Here is a 19,334-nt window from a genome sequence, read left to right on the forward strand (position 1 = left end):
GTCATGGTGCCATCACCTTTCCTTAGGACTATATCCACCAGAGTCTTAACATTCCCTTATCCACTGATGCACTGCTGTGTCCTAAATAACCAGGTAACCTGCCTTTGCTGCCTCACCTGGACCTGTAAAAAGGACTAAGTCACTGTCCTACGCAGAAACAACTTGGATTTAAGTAGATATTAGATGCAGTTTAAATATGTTTCATAGTGTCACTAGCCACTGAGCTTTGTCTACGGCCCTGGCCTTTCCCTCTTGACCCATGCCAGACGCTGCTCCTGTGTTATTAATCCCATGTTTGTCTGGAAGGTCTGCTTCCTGCAGCCAGCCTGGAGTTAGCCAGTTCCTCTCCAGCGCCTACCTGGCTCACGGAGCAGTTTTCCAGATGCATCACATGTTAATGTCATCTTGGGTTTTGTCTTGGTGCTTTACACATATGTTCTTTCTACAAGGAGTTGGCTTTGCCTCAATTTAAACCAACATTGGAACAGCTTATTCTCAACACCTAAATTAAGCTGATTTCTTTGGATCCACTTATGATGGCACCTTTTATAGTGAATTGTGATCACCTGCTTCTCTTTGCTATGAGACTTCATTCTGAAGATGAGACAATGTTGTGTTGTTGGTGATGGTGCACTCTGTGTAGACCAGGCTGGCCTTGAGCTCACACAGGTCCACCTGCCTTTGCCTCCTGAGATTAAAGGTGTACACCATCATGGCTGGCATCAGCTGTAGATTTTACAGGAAACTGGAAGATGTTAAGTCACTTGTCCAAGATCAGACTGTTGCTAAGTAACAGAGCTCTGACTTGAACCCACAAACCCATAGTCTGCTTCCGAGTGGTGTGTTATCAGGCCACACAGCTCCACAAACTCATGGGACCAAAGAATTGAAGACCAGGGTAGGGTTACTTGAGAGTTATCTTTAAGGTGATGTTTACATTAGGGTAGATAAGCTTTCTAAGAAGGAAAGCTTATGCTGAGCTTTGAGTCAGGGATGAAGCTTTGGCGGTGAGCCTCATACTGGGAATCTAGCCAGGTGTGGTGGCACCTGCTTGTAATACTTAGAGTATTTGGGAGTGGAAGTCGATTAGGAGTTTAAGGCCAGCCTGGGTTAATGACTTAAGTATAAAGATAGCCCTAACTCCGAGAGACCCTGTCTTTAATAAAAACAAAGAAGCACTTTAAAGAGTCATAATGTTGTAGTTACGGTTTCCATTGCTGTAAAGAGGCACCATGACCAAGGCAACTCTTCTAAGGACGTTAAATGGTACTGGCTTACAGGTTCAGAGGTTCAGTCCATCACCATATTAAGGCAGGAAGCATGGCAGCATCCAGGAGCTGAGAGTTCTACCTCTTGTTTCTGAGGCAAACAGACTAGCTTCCAAGCAGCTTGGAGGAAGGTCTCCAAGCCCTTCCCTACAGAGACACACTGCCTCTAGCAAGGCCACACTTCTTGATATGGCCACTCCCAGGGTAGTCAAACCTCCACAATTAGGATAGTGAATTCACCCAGTAAGATAGTGAATACCCGTAGTGGATTCCGGACCTGTGGCTGGGTTTGCCCTCTGAGATAGAAGTTAGGAGAGTTAGTAGTGATTAGGCCCAGCATTTAGGCAGCAGAAACATCTGTGAGTTCAAGGCTAGCCTGGACTATATACAGAATGCCATTTAAGGATCCATTTATGGGTTGGGAAGGGCAGGGTGGCAACAGCCGGTGGATGGGGCTTGGTGAACCAGAGACATGCTTCTGAAGCACCCACATCTATAGAGGTGGGTAATGGCGAGACTCATGGGCCCTTTGGTGGACTCTGGTTTGAATGTGGGTATTTGGTTTATGCAGACGTTTACTCTAAAGCTGTCCAGTCATGGCTCTATCAGGACAGGAACTTTATCTAATCGTGAAACACAAGACTTTGATATGGTGTCTAAGGCGGAGCCTATCAGGTGGCTTCCTGAGAAGAGGGACTGGGGACTCAGTCAGCAGTGAGAAGTGATTGCTGCGCTTAAACGGAGGACCCGAGTTTGGCTCCCAGCACCTTTTCGAGGCCACTCACAAGGCCCAGACTCCAAGGACCCACTTCCATGTACAACCTATGGAATTTAAAATAATCCTTAAAGAGAATAAAGAGGGGGCTGAGGAGCACTCTCACTTAGTGTGGGGAGCAAACTCACGAGATTACAGGCCACTCACGGGACTTGGTTGAGAAAGTTGAATCTGTTGGGATAACTCACACACTGCTGACTTAGGTGACTGAGTGGCCAACCATGTCATTTCCTGAGCAATGGACTATAGGCATTGGAAGGTACTGGAAGGAAGCTTGGTAGAGTCTTCTAAACTGATAATGCCTGTAAAATGCTTAGTGTTGGTGAGTGAACCTGTGTAGACCAGGGTGCCCCTAATTTGTGGTAGTGCTGTTAGGAATAGACCAACTATACCTGGCTAACACAGATTAAGTCTAACCCGAGTGCTCAGAGTGACCTCATGCAGTTAGCTATGTTGAAGACAGCTGTGTGTGTGCGCGCACATGATTCTCTATTCCTTAATAACACTAAGAGGTGAAACTGGTCGGCCACAATTGGGTCTAGTGGGCGCATACCTAATTCAGGCTGAACCAGCCGAAGTTTATGACAGAGACCTTTTCAGCATGAGTGACAGCTCAAGGCCTACATGGCCTTTCTGCAGATACCAGAAGCTGAGCCAGTATCTATCTATTCTGTAACTCCTTATAAATTGCATTAGCCAGGGTTAGCTCCTCCCTCCCTTTCTTCTTTCTTTCCCATCCGCTCCATCCCATTGAACTCCCATTGAACCTTTCTGTCTCTGCTTCCCCACTTGCTAGGATTTCTGGCATGTACCACCACACCTGGCCTCCATGCCGGAAACATCTCTTGTTTTGCTGTATTCTGTTCAAGTCAACAACAGTCTGAGAGCTGGAGCTGCTCAACTTTTGAGTGGCGGTGACCACACACGGTGAAATGTCAGGGTGGATAGCTGAGTTTGGAAGATGCCAGCAAATGGGCTGAATGGGAGAGGGAGGGAGGGAGGGAGGCCATAAATACCAGTCAAGGCAATTTGGGTCCAGCTAGGACAAAGGTTGTAAGATGAAACCCCAGGGGAGTCCTTAAAGCCAGGTGTAGTGGCTCACACCTATAATCCCAGTACTTGAGAGGCTGAGGCAGGAGAATTGATTTGAGTTCAAAGCAAGTGCTACAGTTTCCTGCAGCCTGGGCTACAAGGAGACTACCTCAGAAGAAAAAAAAAAAAAAAAAAAAAAAAAAAACGAGACTGGGCGAGACTGGGCGGGGCAGTGGGAGGAGGAGGAAAACTGGAGAGTGCTTCCAGGCACGTCAGGGTCCAGACCAAGTAGGAGAGAGGGCAGGGCCAACTGTGTCAAAAGTGCTCAGAGTCGACCTGGTGAGCAGCACAGATGTTGGGGAACAGTGTCATATTGAGAGCAAGGGGTTTCAGCAAGTGTAAAAAAGTGGGGACACAGATGCACGCTGGCTTGTGCCGGGTGGGGAGGGGTTAGAAAACTGGCTTTGGTGGAGATTGTTGGTAGAGGAGCTGCAAATGGCTGGACTTGTTACAATTTATATCCACTGTAGCCAGTGGAGAAAGGCTAGCTAGCCTGCCGCCTCCAGGTAAGGCTGGCTTCCCGGCGATGCTCTTTGTAGAGCGAGCTTGGGCCCCTCTGCCTGGTTCTTCCTGCCCTGAGTAACTACACAGTTGGCCACACCTGCTCTTAAGCCCTCCCACACACCCCACAGGCTTCTGCTGTCTGCCCCAGAAGACCTCAGGACTCCCGGTTGTCTGCGGAACACACCTCGCTGAGTACCATAGTTCCTAAGCACAAGGCAGGAAACATCGACCACACATAGAACAGCATTCAGTAAAGTATGGCCCTGTGGCCAGAGCCAGCCAGCCCACTGCCCGTTTTCATGTCCTGGGTGCTAAGAATGGTTTCACATCCTTTAAAATGATTTTTTTTTAAAGCAAGAATGTTTCATGATACATGGAAATGTTGTGAAATTCATATTTTAGTATCCATAAATAAAGAGTTTAGGACAGAACTCCAGGGAAGATCAGTAGAGTGGCTGAGAGAGAGGGGGTGGGGGTCCACGAGGGAGAGCAGCCTGGGAGGGAGAGGAGGAGGGAGGGGAGGAGGGAGATGCAGAGAGACAAGGGCAGAGTCTTGGTCACTCTTCGGTCTAATTGCCTGGCAGCCAGAGATATTTCTAGCTGGGTGTTCACAGAACTTTTGCAGACTCTGGATTAGAATTCCAGGTGGGTGGCTGGGCTTGTGTTCTCAGAGAGAATGCTTGTTGAGGATGTGTGAACCCTGCGTTCCACCTCCAGAACTGTAAGTGGAAGAAAGTTGTGTAGTGTGTCTCCCCTATGGAGTGCTAAAACAGTCTCCTGAAACCTCGTCCCTACCCAGACACCTATAAACAAGTGCAGATCACTGTTCCACAACCCCAGGGGCTCTTGGCCTTGTACTTTGTGTTTGGTTACACCCGCTACTGTGATGCATCAAAAGATCCACAGGATGGGGCTGGAGAGGTGGCTCAGTGGTTAGGAGCACTCACTGCTCTTCCAGAGGACCATCCAGGGTTCAGTTCCCAACACCCACACAGCAGCTCACAACTGTCTGCAACCTCAGTCCCAGGGAATCTGACCCCCCTCACACAGACATCCATGCAGCAAAACACTAGTGTACATAAAGTAAAAATAAAAGGGGGAGAGACACAGGTTTCACAGCCTCAGAAGCACTGACCAAAGAGATTACTTAATTGCATTAGATTTGTTTTCTGCCTCCTTCCCCCACCCTCTCCTTTTCTCTATCAGACTTGAAGCACAGTTTCTTCCTCACCTCCCCCTCCGCAGCCCACCACAATCTGGAGTCGACTCCTACTACAATTCGGTGCTCTCAGTAAATGCGCCTTCCATCTTAAAACTGCCAGATCTGACTGACACGCCTCAGCCTTCCTGCATCCAGGGTGGGCTGGTTAGCGCCTTACCTCCATCAGCTGGGGCTGTCTCCTTTCCCCTGCTAGGTGTTCCTGCCTCCTCCAGGTCCTGAGGATTAGCATATGAGGTATTAGTTACTCTCTGAAGTTCCACCCTCCAGGACTAAGTGTCCCTCCCAGCTTTCCTGGCTGGCTTCCTGGTGGATCCTGCCAGCAGTGGGCACTGAAGAAAAGATGGGACAGAAAAACCCAGAAACTTAATGCTTTAGTCTTCAGTCGGCGTGGCCCTTGTTGGTGGAGGTAGCCATTGCAGAAGTCTGAACAGCTTCCTGGGAGAAGCTCCTTCAGATCCAGAGCTTGGTGGCAGTTTCTCAGCAGAGGGATCTCTGCTGCTGCAGATGCAGACAGGAGTTCTGGCTGGGGTGGGTGAGGGGGCTGGGGCAGGGTCTCATCCCGCACATCCATCTCTGTGGCTGCAGTTGCAGGAAGCCTCCTCCCTTTGGCTCTTCCTGCCTCTTTAACATCTTTGAAACTGGCTTGCCATATCTGGTTCTCTACATCTACTGTGGTTGCGAACCCAGCACTGAGGGCTGAGGATACTCTGCTATGACTTTGAGACCAGCTTCAGCTATATGGGGACATCCTGTTTTAACAAAACAACCCAGCCTGGATTCCAGGCATGGCTCGCTGTTCTTGCCTGGGTGGTAGTGGACGAAGTTGGACCCCTGCAGCCCTGTCTGTTGCCCCCTTTACCTTCTGCATTCTCTACTCGGTGATTTGGCCCTCTGCTTCACCCTGTGTGCTCGTAGCTCCCCAACTCATCAGCCACAGCTGCAGTCCCACAGCACCCCACAGTTAGAACATTTAAGATCAGATTCTCTTCCTCCCATCTCCTCTTCCTTCCCTTTCCTTCCTCCCCTATGGGCCTCATACATCCTAGACCAGTGCTTTCCTACACTGCAGCTTCCTCTGACCCACCTACTTTTTCTTTCTTTTTTTTTAAGGCAAGTTCTCAGACTCAAGCTGGTAGCCCTGTGGGCATAAATTTTTTGGAACCTACTTTTAATAAGGGTTTGACCTCTCCTCTAGCCCACCGCCCAGCAGGGGTAGGGGAGGAGAAAAGTTATTAGGATATGGGGGAAGTGGAGCTGTTCAGTAATAGTTCTTTGGGGCTGCGCTTGAGCTTCTTGGGCAGCAGTTCAGTCCCGTTGCAAACACTCGATATGATTTAGCAGCTGCAGACCAGTCCTCTAGGCAGGCAGACACCACACACGAACTGGCAGCTGCAGTCCAGTCCTTTCAGCAGGCAGACACCAGGCAGCTGTAGTTCAATTACCAGGCTCACCAACCAGCCTGAGGCTAGGCCAGCAGAGGCAGCAGGCTGCTGCAGGAACCTCAGGAGCAGTTCTCAGTTTCTCACCAGTGGAGTTCAACAGTGCTATGTAAGGCGAAACAATACACGTGTACCTTTAGTGAAGAATAGCGAGGCGGAGCAAACCAAGCCAGTGTTCAGCGTTCCTCCCCGCCCGCCTGTGGGGTCATATTTATACTTTTTATCTCGGGTCCTTTCACGTGTCTGCTTTAGCGAGACATCTTTTCACCTGTGTGCCCCAGCAAACCATCATTTAACGTAACTAACTTTCCAAAGAAACTAGAAGTTCCCTCTTCATAGCCCCACCTTAAGCTTCAGTCTTGTACTCAGGGCCCTGAGTAGTGAGCTTACAGGTACAAGCTTCGTCTCTCCGTAAAGCCCTTGGTAGCCAAGCCCTTCAGAGCCAACTTCCTCACCACCTCAGTGTCCAAGAGCGTTTTCTTTGAGTGTATCCTCATCTGGGACCTTCTCGTCTCCAGCTATTGTGATCAGACGGCACGTTAACATCTTCACTCATGACAAACGGAGCCAGTTGCCCAGTGGTTTTAGGTTTTCTCAAGTTCTAGTGGTTTGAGATATCAAAACCACTCAAAAAAATGCAACATTTGGCTGCTTCTAGTGGCACGCTCCTTTAATCCCAGTCTTCTGGGAGTCTGAGGCAGGCAATCCCTATGGGTTCAAAGCCAGCCTGGTCGACATGGTGAGTTCCAGGCCAGCCAGGGCTATACAGTTAAGCCTCTTTGTAAGATGCTGGTGGTGATGTTATTTTGTGTCATGCCCTGACTTTTTGTTTGCACTGTCTCCCTCTCCCTTTCCGCCACACAGGGCGTTGAGCTCAGTGCCCGCACATGCTTAGTATCAACCGCTAAGCTGCGTCCACCGCGGCGTGTTTGCCAGTGTCGTGTGTGTTGCTCGCCGAGTCACTCTGGTCCTCTCCGTGCTGTGTCAGGGCCTACGTGGCCGGCTCTGCTCTGGGTTTCTAGGAACACGTAGGCGGCCTTTACGGCCTTTCATGCGAATGACACATGCTGCAAAGGCTACAGATGCCTTCCACTCACGTGCACCGGCCCCCCTCGTCATGGAATGCTGTTCTCCTTTCTCACATTCTCGGCAAATTGGTGTCCCTTCCAGTCTTTCATGTTGGGTCCTTTTCTTACTGACGTGATAAAATACCTTTCAAAAACAATTTAAGGAAGGAAGGCAGAGCTTGCTGAGGCCCAGTCTGAGGGGGTGGTCCACAATGGGAGAGTTGCAGCCTCAGGACTGAGGGGCAGCTGGCTACGGTGGGTGTACGTGGAGTCAAGGGCAGACCGGGGAATGCTGACATTTAGCTCTTTTCTCTTTGACCCCATTGTGTATGATGCCGGCCACATGTAGGGTGCCTTCTCGTTTCAGTTAATCCAACCTAGAAATTCTCCCACAGATACATCTAGATGTCTGTTTCCATGGTGATTCTAAATCCCATCAAACTAGCAATCAAGAAGAACCCTCACTGCTCCTAAAAGTTGTCCTGTGTCTTCTTGGTTCCCCAGCCTTCTAAAACCCTTGACACATTCCTGCTCTGTGGTTCAGGGGATCAAAGCCAGGGCCTCTGGCATGCCAGGCACAAGTTCTCCCGGAGTCCTCCCTCTGCATGCCCCCCCCACCTGACACATTTTCCAGTAGACACGTTGTATCTATAGCTCCAGAGACAGGAATATCCATTGTAGGACTCTGCCATGTCAGGGTTCCAGCATTGTGACCAATGACACCACTTAACTGGAAGGAAGGCTTGTTTTGCCTCTGGTTTCAGGCCATGGTCACTTGGTCCTATCTTTTGGGACCATGGCAGGGTGTGAGTGGTACAGCAGAGTAGTAGAAAGAGGGTGAGCGAGAGAGAGGGAGGGAGGGAGAGAGGGAGGGAGGGAGGGGGAGGGAGAGAGAGGGGGAGGAAGGGTGGGGGAGAGAGAGGGGGAGGAAGGGTGGGGGAGAGAGAGGGGGAAGGAAGGAGAGAGGGAGGGAGAGAGGGAGGGGAAGAGGGGGAGGGAGGGAGAGAGGGGGAGGGGGAGAGAGAGGGGAAGGGAGAGAGAGGGAGGGAGGAAGAGAAGAGGAGGATAAGATGGAGGGAGAGGGAGGGGGAGAGAGGGAGGAAAGGGGGAAGAGGGGGGAAGGTTGTAATAAGTTTGTCAGGTCATGCCCCCAATGATTTATTCCTTCCAAGGAGACCTTGCATTCTAATGTTCCTGCTGCCTCCTGTCAGCGTGGGGCCAAGCCACTGGAACCTTCAGGGGACATTTCAAGATGGTGGTGGTGAACCCCTTGTTCATAAAAGATCCATTTCAAGACTTCAGCAAACACTTAAAGCAACAAACATTTGACACACACACACACACACACAGAGTGCATATATTGTGGTGAGTTCCCCTGGGAGCTTTAAAAGCCCACAGGGAAAGCCTGGTCTTCAGGACAGACCTGAAGTGGGATTTCTGGTATCAAGCATGGGCTTCCAAACCCTTTGAATTTGCAGGGACACGCTGGCTACCATCTAGCATGAAAATATCTTCAAGTTTTGCTTTGTGTGTGTGGGTGGAGGTGGGAGTGCTTTTCACACATGCTTGTGCCCCATGTTTGTATTTGATGCCTAAGGAGGTCAGAAGAGGGTGTCAGATCCCCAGGAACTAGAGTTAAAAGCCACTATGAGCTAGTATGTGGGAGCTGGGAACTCAACCCGGGTCTTGAAGAAGAGGATCCAGGGCTATTAACTGAGCCTCCTCTCCACCCCAAGATAGTGGTGATCTTCAAAGCCTCATCCACATTTTTCTGGGATTAGGCCACCAGGATGTCGGATATGGACAGTTAGACTGCATTAATCTGAACCACATGACCACCCTGGATGTCCACACCAGCAAACCACTTGTCCAGAAGCAGACCAGCTCCAGTAACTTGTATTTCAGTGTGTGGCTCCATCACCACCAGGGGGCGCCTGTTCGTCTCAAAAAAGCTGTTTGCCCTTTGCATTGTACTCTGTGCTGTCTTCTGAGGATCCGGGTGCACTGAGCTGACCATTGCCTGGCCCGGCTCTGACAGCAGAACTGAGCCCCTCCCCACATGCAGCTGCCATTGGTAGTTTAAGCTAATTGCCCACGTGACTGGATTTAGAATCACCATGGAGACACGTGGGTGTACCTATGAGGGTGTGTCCAGAAAGGTTTAAGTCAAGAGGAATGACCTGCTCTAAATATGGGCTGTGCTCCCTGATTGAATAAAAGGGTCCTGGAGGAAGAACAACTTTATTCTACCACAGTGTTGAGCGATCAGGCGGCAGGCGCTGATTTTGAACAGTTGGGCAGCTCTCTGCTTCCTGACACTTCGTACATGTGACCAGCAGCCTCATGCCTTCACCCCATGATGGACTGTCTCCTCACAAGCCCTCCGTAAGCCGCTGCTATGTGACCACAGCAATGAGGAAAGGAGCCAACACACACTTGTGTGTGTGTGTGTGTGTGTATGTGTGTGTGCATATTATGACAACACAGATATATCACCAATAACAACATGCTACAACAGTTAAGATGTGAGCAAGGTGGCTCAACAGATCAAAGTGTGTGCTGGGTAAAGCTTGCCAACCTGAGTTTGGCTCTCAGAGCCCACAGTGAAAGGTCTCTCACCTTTCCACTTACAGAAAGCCCTTTGAAGCTCGACCTTTGGTGTTTCCAAGTCTCCTCCTCTTGCCCTTTGGGGCCACTCTAAGTTAAAACAAGGGTCACTAGAACACAAGCACTTGCTGCAGTGACAGTCCAGCCCAGTTAGTAGCTGAGTGGCTTGAGGCACTAGGCAGAGAGATGACTGACTCCTGGAGCAGGAGTGAGGTAAATTGAGCTCTCCCCTGGAGGCTCAGAACAGAGCACAATCCAAAACTTGCTAAACTGGGTGTGGCGAGCCACGCCTGCAGCCCCACCCTCACAAATGTGAATTCCAGGCCCTCCTGGGCTACACAGTGAGAGCATGTCTGCCCTCCTCGAGCCTGGGGTTCAGTCCCCAGCACCAAGTGAACCAGGCACGATGGTGCTTGCCTGGGATCCCAGCTCTGCAGAGGTGGAGGCCGACTGATGAGACGTTCATGCCTTCCCCAGACACCGTGAATCCTAGGCCAGCCTGGGATATGTGCGATCCTGTCTCCTGCCCTCCTCCCGGACAAACACATCAAAACACCTGCTCCCCGAATTATTTTGCTGGGATTTTTCTGCTCGATATTTTCAGGCTGAAGTTGATTCCAAGTACTATCCTACGGAAGATGCAACCTAAAACGAGAGGCCCGCTGCGCATCTCTTGGAAGTTGTAGCCTTACACTCGGTGCCAGAGCGCCGAGGATTTTGCTGAAAAGACTCGATGCTGTTCTGGCATGCATCTGCCGCCAGGCGGCGCTGCTCTGGAGATCCAGGCAGCCACCTGCTGGAGCCCAACCTTCCACCAGGGGGCGGAGGTCTCCAGAGAAGCCCTCCACGGGCCTTGGAGCCAAGTCTTCAAGAGGTGCCTGGACCCAAGCTTCTCCTCAGCGACTGATGATGTCAAGCTGTACACTTCTGTGATTGGCTTAGCCGAAATGAGACGGGCAGAAACGTGATGGATCTGGAAGTGAGCTGGGCCCCGGGGACTGAGAGGTAGCTCTCATTTACAGAGGGTGTTAAGGTATGGAGCATGAGCAGAAGTCAGGGGCCGGACTGCTGAGGCTGCTGCGGCTTCTGTGGCTGCTGCCCCACTCCTGGGCGGTGCTCGAAGGTAAGACGCTGGTTCCCCTTTGCGTGCGTCCCGAGGGCGGTCAAACCCAGGGGTTTCAACAGAGATGAGCCTTGGACTTGGTCCGTGCGGGGTGGTGCTCTGGGGCTGTGGAAACAGACCCTGAGGGACAGGGCTGCTGTTCACGAGTGGCAAACAACCCAAGTATTTCAAATGCTCTGTCTGTGCGCTAGCCACTTTTCAAATGACGAAAACGAGACTCCGCTGGCTTAAAAGACCCGAGCACGGTCCGTTCACCAAGTGGGGAAATGACAGAGCTGGGGTTTGAGCAAAATAAGAGTTATTGCCTAGGCAAGTGTGGTGGTGCAGAACTGCGATCCCAGCGTCAAGTGGAGGCAGCATGATCAAGAGTCCAGGGCCAGCCTCAAAAGTCCCGGAAGTAATTTACATTTTTCCAGTCGGGATCCTACCATAGTCTGTTGTCAGCGCATATTCTTGACAGTCTCTTAGTTTCTTCTCAAGGAAGGTCGGGGCAGGATGTAAGAACAACCTGGAAGGTCCCCCTCACAGTGTGTTTGTTATTCTGGGTGTCTGCTGAAAAGCCTGCTGTCTGGGGGATTCCTGTCAGGAGTTTTAGAGAAGATTGTTATTTCCTGCAGTCAGGGGTTTAGGACCCGCAATTCTGTCAGCGCAAGGTTTGAAGTGTTTACGTCAGGGAATAGGTTGTCAGAGGGCCAGGCACCACTGGAGTGGCCAAGCAGGTCCAAAGACTGGCTTGCTTTTACTCTGTGTCTGGGGCAGCATGAGGCCACATCATTATGGTTTAGGGAGGCCATGGCCCTTCCCCACACCCCTCAAGGTAGGAGTCACATCCATGGCTTCTGAATTAGATGAAGGTGTCCACTGTTCTGTGGTCCTGGGCTTGGTGGGGCGCTGAGGCTCTGCACAAACCCAAGCAACAGAAGGACTTGGCCTGCCGCTGCCTTCCAAACACTTCTGCTTTCTTTCTTTCTTTCTTTCTTTCTTTCTTTCTTTCTTTCTTTCTTTCTTTCTTTCTTTCTTTCTTTCTTTCTTTCTTTCTTTCGACTTCAGATCCCCTGACCACAAGTCCAAGGACTGGCATCACAGATGTGAGTCACCAAGCCTGACTCTGGTGTGCACAGTTGTTTTTTTTTATGTGTAAGGAAGTTTGGAGAGACTCCTTGATTCCCTCCTCCCATTGGGAGGAGGAGCCTAAGCAGCAGGTATGGGGGGGCTAGGTCATATCTCTGTTGCACCCCCCAAATAGAGACCTCACTGTTTTCTACCTTAAAGAGAACGTGTGTGTGTGTGTTCAAACCCTGAACCTACTGTCTCTTTGCAGCTTCTACCCCGGTGTGGCAGAACGGCCCGCAGAACCACACATTCCGGCACACTCTGTTCTGCCAGGACGGGATTCCCAGCTTGGGGCTCTCCGAGACCTATGACGAGGACGAACTCTTTTCCTTCAACTTCTCCCGGAACACCAGAGTGTCCCGACTGCCTGACTTTGCTGAGTGGGCTCAGGATCAGGGAGACATGTCTGCCATTACATTTGACAAGAGCTTCTGCGAGATGTTGATGCAGAACGTGAGCCCGATATTTGAAGGTCATATCCCAGTGTCCAGAGGTCAGGGACGAGGAGTGGCGTTGGGGGCGGGGCTGCCGTCTTCACACAAACGTCTTCACACAATCTCTCACCTTTCCCACCTCCCTTACTCTGCTTGGGGCTTTTCTTCTCTACTTCAACACCTCCCTCATCAGCTGCAACCTGTACCCTGTGTTTCACCATGGGGATGAGGCAGCCGAAGGCATTGACATCTGTTGGACTGGGTGACCTTACTGAATGTCTGCATTCCCGGCAAGATGGAGGGACTAGCTGTGCTTTAACAAGAAGCCAGTGTCAGATGCCACCCTGGCCCAGACAGGAAGTCAGGACAGAGGGATCCGTTCACACAGTGTCTCATCTCTGCTGATTCCATGTCTGCCCTCCCTTACACGTGTCTCCACCCTTCGCACAGTGGCGCCATGTAAACTTGATCTAAACTTGCCCCTTCTTCTCCTGGCACCCGCCTCCCCAGGTTTGCCTGCAGCTGAGGTGTTCACACTGAAACCCCTGGAGTTTGGCAAGCCCAACACCCTGGTCTGCTTCATCAGCAACCTCTTCCCACCGACTTTGACCGTGACCTGGCAGCTTCATTCAGTCCCCGTGGAGGGAGCCAGCCCCACGTACATCTCAGCCATCGACGGGCTCACCTTCCAGGCTTTCTCTTATTTAAACTTCACGCCGGAACCCTTCGACCTTTACTCCTGCACCGTGACACACGAGATTGACCGCTACACGGCAATTGGCTATTGGGGTGAGGCCCTTTGCCATGGAAGTCTGCTTCTGTGAGGGGCGAAAAGGCCCAGGCACATGGGAGAGGCCCTCTCATTTTCCTTGGACTCCCGAGTCTGGTCTCCACTCTGGCCAACTTCAGGCTTCCGTGATTTAATTGTCCCTTGTTATCCCAGATTCCCAAGTCCCTCGGGTGGAGTGCTCCCCAGCTGGGCCTCCAGGGTGACCTCACGCTTTTTGCTCTAGTGCCCCAGAATGCCCTGCCTTCAGACCTCCTGGAGAATGTACTGTGTGGTGTGGCCTTTGGCCTTGGTGTCCTGGGCATCGTCATGGGCCTTGTCTTCTTCGTTTGCTCCCAGAGACCTTGTTCAGGTGGTAAGTCACTCGGGAAGGTGAGGGTACCAGGGACAAGGGAGCCAGTGTGGGTGTGTGTCAGCATTCTGCTCTTGGTCTGGGGGCCTGTATGCAGGGCTAGGGCTGCATCCTGCTATCCGGGGACCCCGTTACACAGTTATTGTGGGGGCACAGAAACAGCTTGGAGCAGGGGTTGAGACATGCTTGGAGGTGACCTGAGAACAAGGAGAGCCAACACTCAGTTGGGAGTGCCGTGGACTGAGGGGGTCCTACTGGTGACTTTCCTTCACTCTGTTCTCTCTTCAGACTGATTCTTCCCAAGGAGAGCTTGGAGCAACACAGGCCAGCAGGGATGTCCAGGTCTCTCATCAGAGCCAAAGTCTCTGGGATTCCTCCGGGTGTGTGCCAGCATGCAGACGTCTCAGCTAAGGGCCCCGGGCCCACCAGACCACTTCATTCCTTACCCCCTCTAGGAAATAAACTTTATTTCTTAACATCAGTGTAACCTCTCCCTCCACGTTAGACAAGCGTCTACCGCTGAGCAGCACCTCAGCCCACTGTACCTTCAATTTAACTCCTGGAATTTGCTTCTGGACACCTGGCCCGAGTGGCTTGTCACTTCAGACTCAGCATGCCTCACCCCCGACACAGCTCATTAGGGAGGGAAATGGGAAAAACCCCTCTCCTCAGCCAAGCTCAGGTTCCCCTATCTCAGCGTAGCCGGCAGGGCCTTTTATCCCATCGGCTTGCGCTTGGGAAGGCAGAGTTTCCAATAATCTACTCACAAAGCAGTTGAGAAAATTATATGTATTTTTTTTGGGGTCCCTCATGCTTTGCTGCCACTGAACCCTCTTTTGTCTTGAGGAATACGTAGCTTCCTCCACCCCTGGGATTCCTGGGAAAACAGGGGCTGAGGGGCGCTAAGCTCCGCCTCTAGCCTCTAGCTGCTCTTTTGATTGGTCGGCTCAGTTCTCCGCAGACAAACTCTCCGAGCCCTAGAAGTGAAGTGGGAACAGCTTGTGAGGGCGAAGAAGCTCGGGTTATTTCACCAACCTGTTCAGTGGCCTCTTGAAGTTTCCTAGGACAAGTGTGCGGCTCTGTCCCGGGTGGGACCCCGTGGCTCATGGCTGCTGCTGGTAAACTCTCACACACATTGATTCCTTGCTTTCTGTGGGACACGGGAGTAGCTGCGGAGGCGGCTGAGAATTAGTTTGGTGTTGGCAAGGCCATCTCCGTTTTTTATATCGTGACAGTCTAAGGGACATACATCGTCCAGTTCTTCCCAGGCTCTGGCTCTTTCCCTGGACCACGTCATTCCTCAAAGCAGAGTATATACTGATAAAGACCCCGGGAACGCCCGACTGTCAGTTTCGCTGTGTGCTCTTGGATGAGTGACTTACTGTCTCAGCGCCTGCGTGTCAATTTTCAGTAAAGGCTGACAACGGCCGCGCCACTTACTCTTGTGATGTCTTTGCATGTGTACGGGTGCATAGCCGGGGGGGGGGGGTAGATGCCAGGGATCCGCCATCTGTCTCCCACCTCGTTCACCCAGACAGTCTCTCATTCAAACCCAGAGCTCGCCGACCTGGCTAGTCTTGCTAGCCAGCCTGCTTGGAGCATTGCCCCCTCTCTGATTTAGGAGGCTGGGATTGCTAGTGCCAGCCGTGTCTCCCTGGCCTTTCCATGGATTCTTGCTATTAAACTCTGGTCCTCCTTCATGCTTGTATGACAAGAACTTTAACTGTCCAGCGATCTCCCCAGCCCGTCATGCATGCTGGGTAAGTGCTCCAATCACGTCTCAGCACCCCAGTCCCTCTGTGATCTTAACCGAGGGGCTGCTGAGAGCAGTTTCACACGGAGAAAGAGCAGGATAATGTGCGTGAGGGTTTTAGTTGCTTATATGTGTATGGACTCCGTACATGCCTGGTGCCTTCAGAAGCAAAGAGAAGGCATCAGATCCCATGGTTCTGGAACCACCCGTGGTTGTAAGCTGGGATGCACCATGTGCATGCTGGGAATCCAACCCAGGTCCTCTGGAAGAGCAGCCAGTGCTCCCAACCACTGAGCCGTCTCTGCAGCCCCCTTTTGACTCTGTTTCTGCATCTGATTTTCTCCCTTGAAGATGCTTTTGCTTTTATTCTCACTTTACCTTTGCGGATCTGGTCCATGTCACTTTCTACATTTTCCTAGTTTCTGTTCTACTTCAAATGCACCCAACAATTTCCTCCCAATCAAAACGAAAAGCTGATGAGGACTTACTGTATGGCTCTGGTAAGTTCCAACCTGGAACTTACCCTGTAGACCAAGCTGGTCTCGAACATACAAGAACTTTACTGCCTCTGCCTCCCAAGTACTGAGACTAAAGACACTTTTCCAGATGTTTACCTGCTGGTCTTAGCTCTTGCTAACTCCTCTCTCTGGGCTTGGATTAGATGCTCACCCATCAAGAGCTATGTGTGCCACACGGTCCCCTGTTGGCCTCCAGCTTGCTGCATAGCTGAAATGACCCCCCCCCGTTCCCACCCCTCCCAGCTGCTGGGGTTACAGGCAGGCACCACTTTCCTTGCCTCTCAGCCATTCTTGCATCGAAGTAAGAGCCAGACCAACTCTGCTTAGCTTTGAGGCTGGATAAGGTTGAGTGCATTGGGGTGGAGGGACAGGGACTCCAGTCGAGGGTTCTAGGTCTCCTTAGCTAGAAGCAGCAAAAGCTGTCTTTAGCCTGGTGGCCTCTTTCCCTTTTCTTTGAGTTAAAGTCTCTTGTAGCCCAGGCTGGCCTTGAACTCCCGATTTAGCTGAGGATAAGTTTGAATTCCCAATCTTAAATTCTGGAATTGGCTGGGGGTGGTTGGTACCTTCTAGGGCAGAGATGATACCCAACAGAAAGCCCAGGCCCGGGCAGCCTTCATTCCTCGTCCTTCCCAATGGACCCATGCCTGTCTGTCCATGGCTGTTCCCACGCCCACCAGCTGCAGGTCCATCTCACACCAGCTCTTGCTGCCGTCCTCCAGCCCCTACTCTATCTGCCTTAGAATTCTCAGAAGCAGACTTCCTAAGGGACACTTTCTTGTTTCCTGATAATTTGTTTTTCTACCAACGAGTTTGTAATTTCCACTTCAGAGATCAGAGAGTGGCTATTAGAGCTGCCTTTGTTCCCACTAACACCCAGAGTCGCCGGTTACCAGATGGGTGTATCGATTGTGAAGCTGAACGCCTTTCCAAGGGCTAGGGCTTCTCTCTCAGTTACGAATTCAGACATTTCTCTCAAAGTTTGCCATCTGGAGACAGAAAATCTCATGTAGCTGAGGTGACCTTGATCCCCGATTCCTGGCTCCCACCTCCCAAGCGCTGGGCCTTGTTAGGATCCCACCACAACATTCTGTCATTTTTAAACTATATGTTCGGCTTTTTCTTAAGATCTCTGGGAACACAATACTCTCTGCAACTTAGGACAGAATAGATGCCGAAAACACCTTCTGCTGTGCATTATGGTACAGCATCTGGGAGGCTGAGGCAGGAGGATCACCAAGTTCAAATTCAAGGCCATCCTAAGTTGCATAGTGAGGTTGTCTCAAAAAGAAAGGAAGGAAAGAAGGAAGGAAGAAAGACCTCCAGTTGGCTGGTCTCCAGTGATATCTACACACAGTTGATAACTGCTTCTCTGGGCAGAATTATTTAGTTATAGCTGAGAGAGCCCCTGTGGGCAAGTGACTGGCTGGTCCAGCATTTTCTTTCTTTCTTTTTTTTTCTTTCTCGAAACGGGGCCTTGGATTAAAACCAGAAGAGGAAGCTGAGAGAGCTTACATGGAATGGATTTAGGAAATGCCTAGAAGAGACTCATGGTTAAGACCACACTCCCACGGAAAACATAGGGCCGCATCTGTGACTTCCCTTAATGTCAACTCCAGTGACAAGATCAATATTGGCATCCGTTTCTGTTTCCAATGACCTTATCCTCCAACAACACCTTTCAGCACCTCCAGGCTCGGGAGCTAAGGGGACCCGGATAGATAATAGTGCCTTCCTCTTCCATGGGATCCAGCCTGCTAGGCGAGGCCTGCCACTATGCCCTGCCCACCAAGCCTGTGGAGACCTTTCTTCCCTCCCTCCAATCCCTCTTATTCCTAAGTAGCATTGACATGAGTTTTCTTCCACTTCCTTCCTGTCCTCAGATGGGATGATGTGGGATCGAGATCCCGTCTTTCTCGCTGTGGCAAATGGTCCTCTACACTGCTTGGCACAAACCCTCAGTGTTAGCCCACTGCAGGCCTGTGGGAGCCAGGCTAAATGGAGAGGCTGGGAAGGTGAGGACCCAGTGTGTGGAGATCCTATTGCTAGGTGTACCAGTAAACAGACGAAATGTGTGTGTGTGTATGTCTCGCGTGTAAGGAATCGCTTTGCTGAGCACAGGTCTCTGGGGTTTCCGTTCTGACTCTAAAATCCTCTGTCCATGTTCCATGAAATGTGGAAGTGAAATCTCCTACGGCTTCCTGTGGTGTCTCAAAAGGTTTCACATCTCTTTTGACTGCTGGAGCAGAGAGACAGATTCTAGAGGGGACTCCACTCAGACTCACGGCCGTGGCTATGCCCATGAGGGGAAGGCCTTCTCTCGGGGCTGCAGGTGGTAGACTCAGAGAAGGGGGTCAAGACCTGATTCCTGAAAGGGCGGGAAGGCATGCCCTGGAGAGAGGGTGTGGTGGCTGGGAGTCACTTGTTTTGTTTTGGAGCATCTTAACCACAGGCAGAAGAGACTGTGACAGGAACAGGCAGAGCTCCGTGGGAGCTGGGTGTGTGTATGGGGGAGGGGAGGTGGAGTCTGGGTGTGTGTACGGGGGGAGGGAAGGGGAGGTGGAGTCGGTTGGGGGTAAGAAGGGGTGGAGGAAGCTTTTGGAGGGGTTGGGGGTGACTGTGGCTCCTTTCTTCCCCTTTTTTTCAGCAGAGGTGTCACCAACTTGGGTTATTTGGGTTCTTCCCAGCCCAGAATAAAGTGAATGTGTGTGTGTGTGTGTGTGTGTGTCTGTGTACGTGAGTATGTGTGTGTGTGTGTGTTTGTGTCTTTGTGTATGTGAGTGTGCATGTGTGTGTGTCTGAGTCTTTGTGTACATGAGTGTGTATGTATATGTGTGTGTGTTTATGTGGTCAATTTAAGATTTTTATATGAACAAAAGAAACTATCAGTTGTGCAATTTACAGTCAGACAAAAGAGGCAATTGCCTTTTAAAAATCTATCTGCTGTGTATGAGACTCTGGGTTGAATTCTTAGCACACACAAAAAAGTACACTAAGATCTGGGAGATGGCTCAGTTGGTAAAGTACTTGCTGCACAAACCTGAGTGTCTGAGTTCGATCCCTGAGACTCACATTAAAACCAAAACCAAAACCAAACCAAAAAAAAAAAAAAAAAAAAAAAAAAAAAAAAAAAAAAAAGCCAGACATGGTTGTGCACAGCTGTGGTTCTATTGCTGCAGAGACAGAGGCAGATGTGTCCCAGGCTTGCAAGCTGGCCATCCCAGCCTACTTGGCCAGTTCCAGGTCAGTCAGAGTGTCAAACAACAATAGCCAACAATGTGGG

The 19,334-nt window shown here is 50.9% G+C and overlaps 1 protein-coding gene across 1 annotated transcript; it reads left to right on the plus strand.

Annotated features, from left to right (window-relative positions):
* The first annotated feature begins 10,966 nt into the window (after nucleotides 1-10,966).
* On the plus strand, nucleotides 10,967-14,188 carry LOC308436648 (class II histocompatibility antigen, M alpha chain). The gene is made up of 5 exons (XM_080937646.1): nucleotides 10,967-11,097; nucleotides 12,419-12,703; nucleotides 13,155-13,433; nucleotides 13,658-13,786; nucleotides 14,072-14,188. Exons 1-5 carry the CDS (start codon nucleotides 11,010-11,012, stop codon nucleotides 14,074-14,076), a joined length of 786 nt encoding a protein of 261 aa, XP_080793772.1. The 5' UTR covers nucleotides 10,967-11,009; the 3' UTR covers nucleotides 14,077-14,188.
* Nucleotides 14,189-19,334: the final 5,146 nt, after the last annotated feature.

The sequence above is a fragment of the Micromys minutus genome (assembly GCF_963924665.1).
Source record: "Micromys minutus genome assembly, chromosome: 25".
NCBI classification, from domain to species: domain Eukaryota; kingdom Metazoa; phylum Chordata; class Mammalia; order Rodentia; family Muridae; genus Micromys; species Micromys minutus.

What these genes read in the sequence shown, in the direction of transcription:
- LOC308436648 (XM_080937646.1), top strand. Translation starts at nt 11,010, where the DNA reads ATGGAGCATGAGCAGAAGTCAGGGGCCGGACTGCTGAGGCTGCTGCGG. An exon ending in CTCCTGGGCGGTGCTCGAAG is followed by an intron (nt 11,098 to 12,418) that starts GTAAGACGCTGG and finishes GTCTCTTTGCAG; the next exon opens with CTTCTACCCCGGTGTGGCAG. An exon ending in TCATATCCCAGTGTCCAGAG is followed by an intron (nt 12,704 to 13,154) that starts GTCAGGGACGAG and finishes CCGCCTCCCCAG; the next exon opens with GTTTGCCTGCAGCTGAGGTG.